General features: G+C 36.6%; 1 protein-coding gene across 1 annotated transcript; it reads right to left on the bottom strand.

Annotated features, from left to right (window-relative positions):
- Window positions 1-265: 265 nt before the first annotated feature.
- On the bottom strand, window positions 266-1226 carry Pmar_PMAR009918 (hypothetical protein; the record flags this gene model as incomplete). The annotated part of the gene is made up of 3 exons (XM_002764396.1): window positions 1025-1226; window positions 886-974; window positions 266-841 (listed from the first exon to the last, which is right to left on the bottom strand). Coding segments are annotated over exons 1-3 (791 nt in total), but the record flags the coding sequence as incomplete, so codon positions are not given.
- Between the last annotated feature and the right edge of the window lie 568 nt (window positions 1227-1794).

A 1794-nucleotide genomic window follows, 5' to 3' on the forward strand; every position in this document is an offset into this window, starting at 1 on the left:
TAGTTGACTCTTAACCATACCATACTCACTAAACTGTTGCTGCTGCTGTTGGTAATCTCCATTAAAACTACCACCATAAAATGGTGTTGTTGTTGTAGTTTGATTAGCAGGTGTAGTAGCATTACCCCATACCGAACCAGCTTGTGATGCATGTGCATAATTAAATTGTGCCTCAGTAGCCCATCTATGAAGTATTTGTTGTCGTAGGAATATTCTTTTAGCTGGTAGTTCAACACCCATTCTAGCCATACCTTCTGCTTGTTCTTGGCGTAAACCCTTGTCAACACTTCTTAGAACAAACTCAGCTATTATCCAGAATACCAACATCACCACAGTAGCCACAATAAGCCCACGTACAGCAAGTATATTAGAGGGTGTTACTTTAAATGTTCTACCACAATAAGCAGCAACCTCTAATTTATAACATGCTAATTGATCAGTAAAAGTTTGAGCAGCTAACCATACATTGCATTGGACATTATTATCCATATCAGTCTTATCCTTATTTAATGTCTTACCAGCTGGACATCTACCATTAGTATCAGCTTCACGACACATATAATCACATGAATTCACTGAGAAACATGTAATATATCCTTCATCATCATGTGGTAGGATACAACGTTCTAATGCCTCTTCTGGTGGGGTACCATATGGTACTGTAATACCATTCCTCTTCATACGATCAGCTAATAGGAAATCATACTTTATAGACATAGAACATGTTGGACCCCATAGATCCTTCTCCTTGAAATGGAAAGATGACTGTAATGAAGGACATTCATATATAGGCCATATCTTAGTAGTCTTATCATATACCCAACTATAACCATGACAAAACCTAATAAACATGATAACATAATAATGATGATAAGGAGTACTTACCATACTGCAGCTACTATTAGACAACAGACTAGCACTACTGTTAGAAACGTTAGCCTGCCAAATATTGGGCATACCGATGGTGCCTTAACCTGGAATTTAAGTAGTGATGACGTTGTTGTGGTATTATAAGTGGGGTTACCTTAGGCACTACATAATGTGGTTCGGGAGCTTCAAGAGAAGACGAGGTAGAGGGGGAAGCACCATCATCAACAACAGCACCTTGGTTGGTGAAGTCTTCTTGTGTATTACGTGCACTAGTATTCATTATGGTCTTGTTGTAGTAGTTGTAGGATTAGATATGAGTAATAGAAACAAGGAAGATAAAGTACAAGGAACTAAAGAAGAGTAGGGAGCGGAATCTTACTTCAAGATCATCAACGACAACAACAATAATAGCAGTGATATATAAGATGTATACTAAGATCATACATGTATAATAATTCTTCATGAGAGTTACACTTTAAAACAACTATAACTGCATGGTGTAGCGGTATAACAATGTATATAATCCTAATATTAATGGGGTATAAGGGAGGTGAGTAATACCTTATGTAAGGTCCATGCAAACTGATAATACTATGTCCACACGACAAGTAGGTGTATGATCTATAGTATTCATACGCTAACACTAACATCGAATGTAATATCGTACAATATTGGAAATGTCTATAAACGTACTGTATCACCATATATACTACTACCATACATTGTATACCAGAAATAGGCCTGAGCCTGACGAAGATGCAAATGATTACTATTTGCATTATTATTACCATGTTGCAGCTATACGTATACTACAACAGATCGTATGATAATACGACTGTATATTAGTATCATAGATTATCCTAATGATAGTATTACAAACGACGACAGGAGCTAGTATGACGAGCATTATTCCTTCATTATGAT

This window comes from Perkinsus marinus (assembly GCF_000006405.1).
Source record: "Perkinsus marinus ATCC 50983 genomic scaffold scf_1104296977582, whole genome shotgun sequence".
Classification (NCBI taxonomy): Eukaryota; Perkinsozoa; order Perkinsida; family Perkinsidae; genus Perkinsus; species Perkinsus marinus.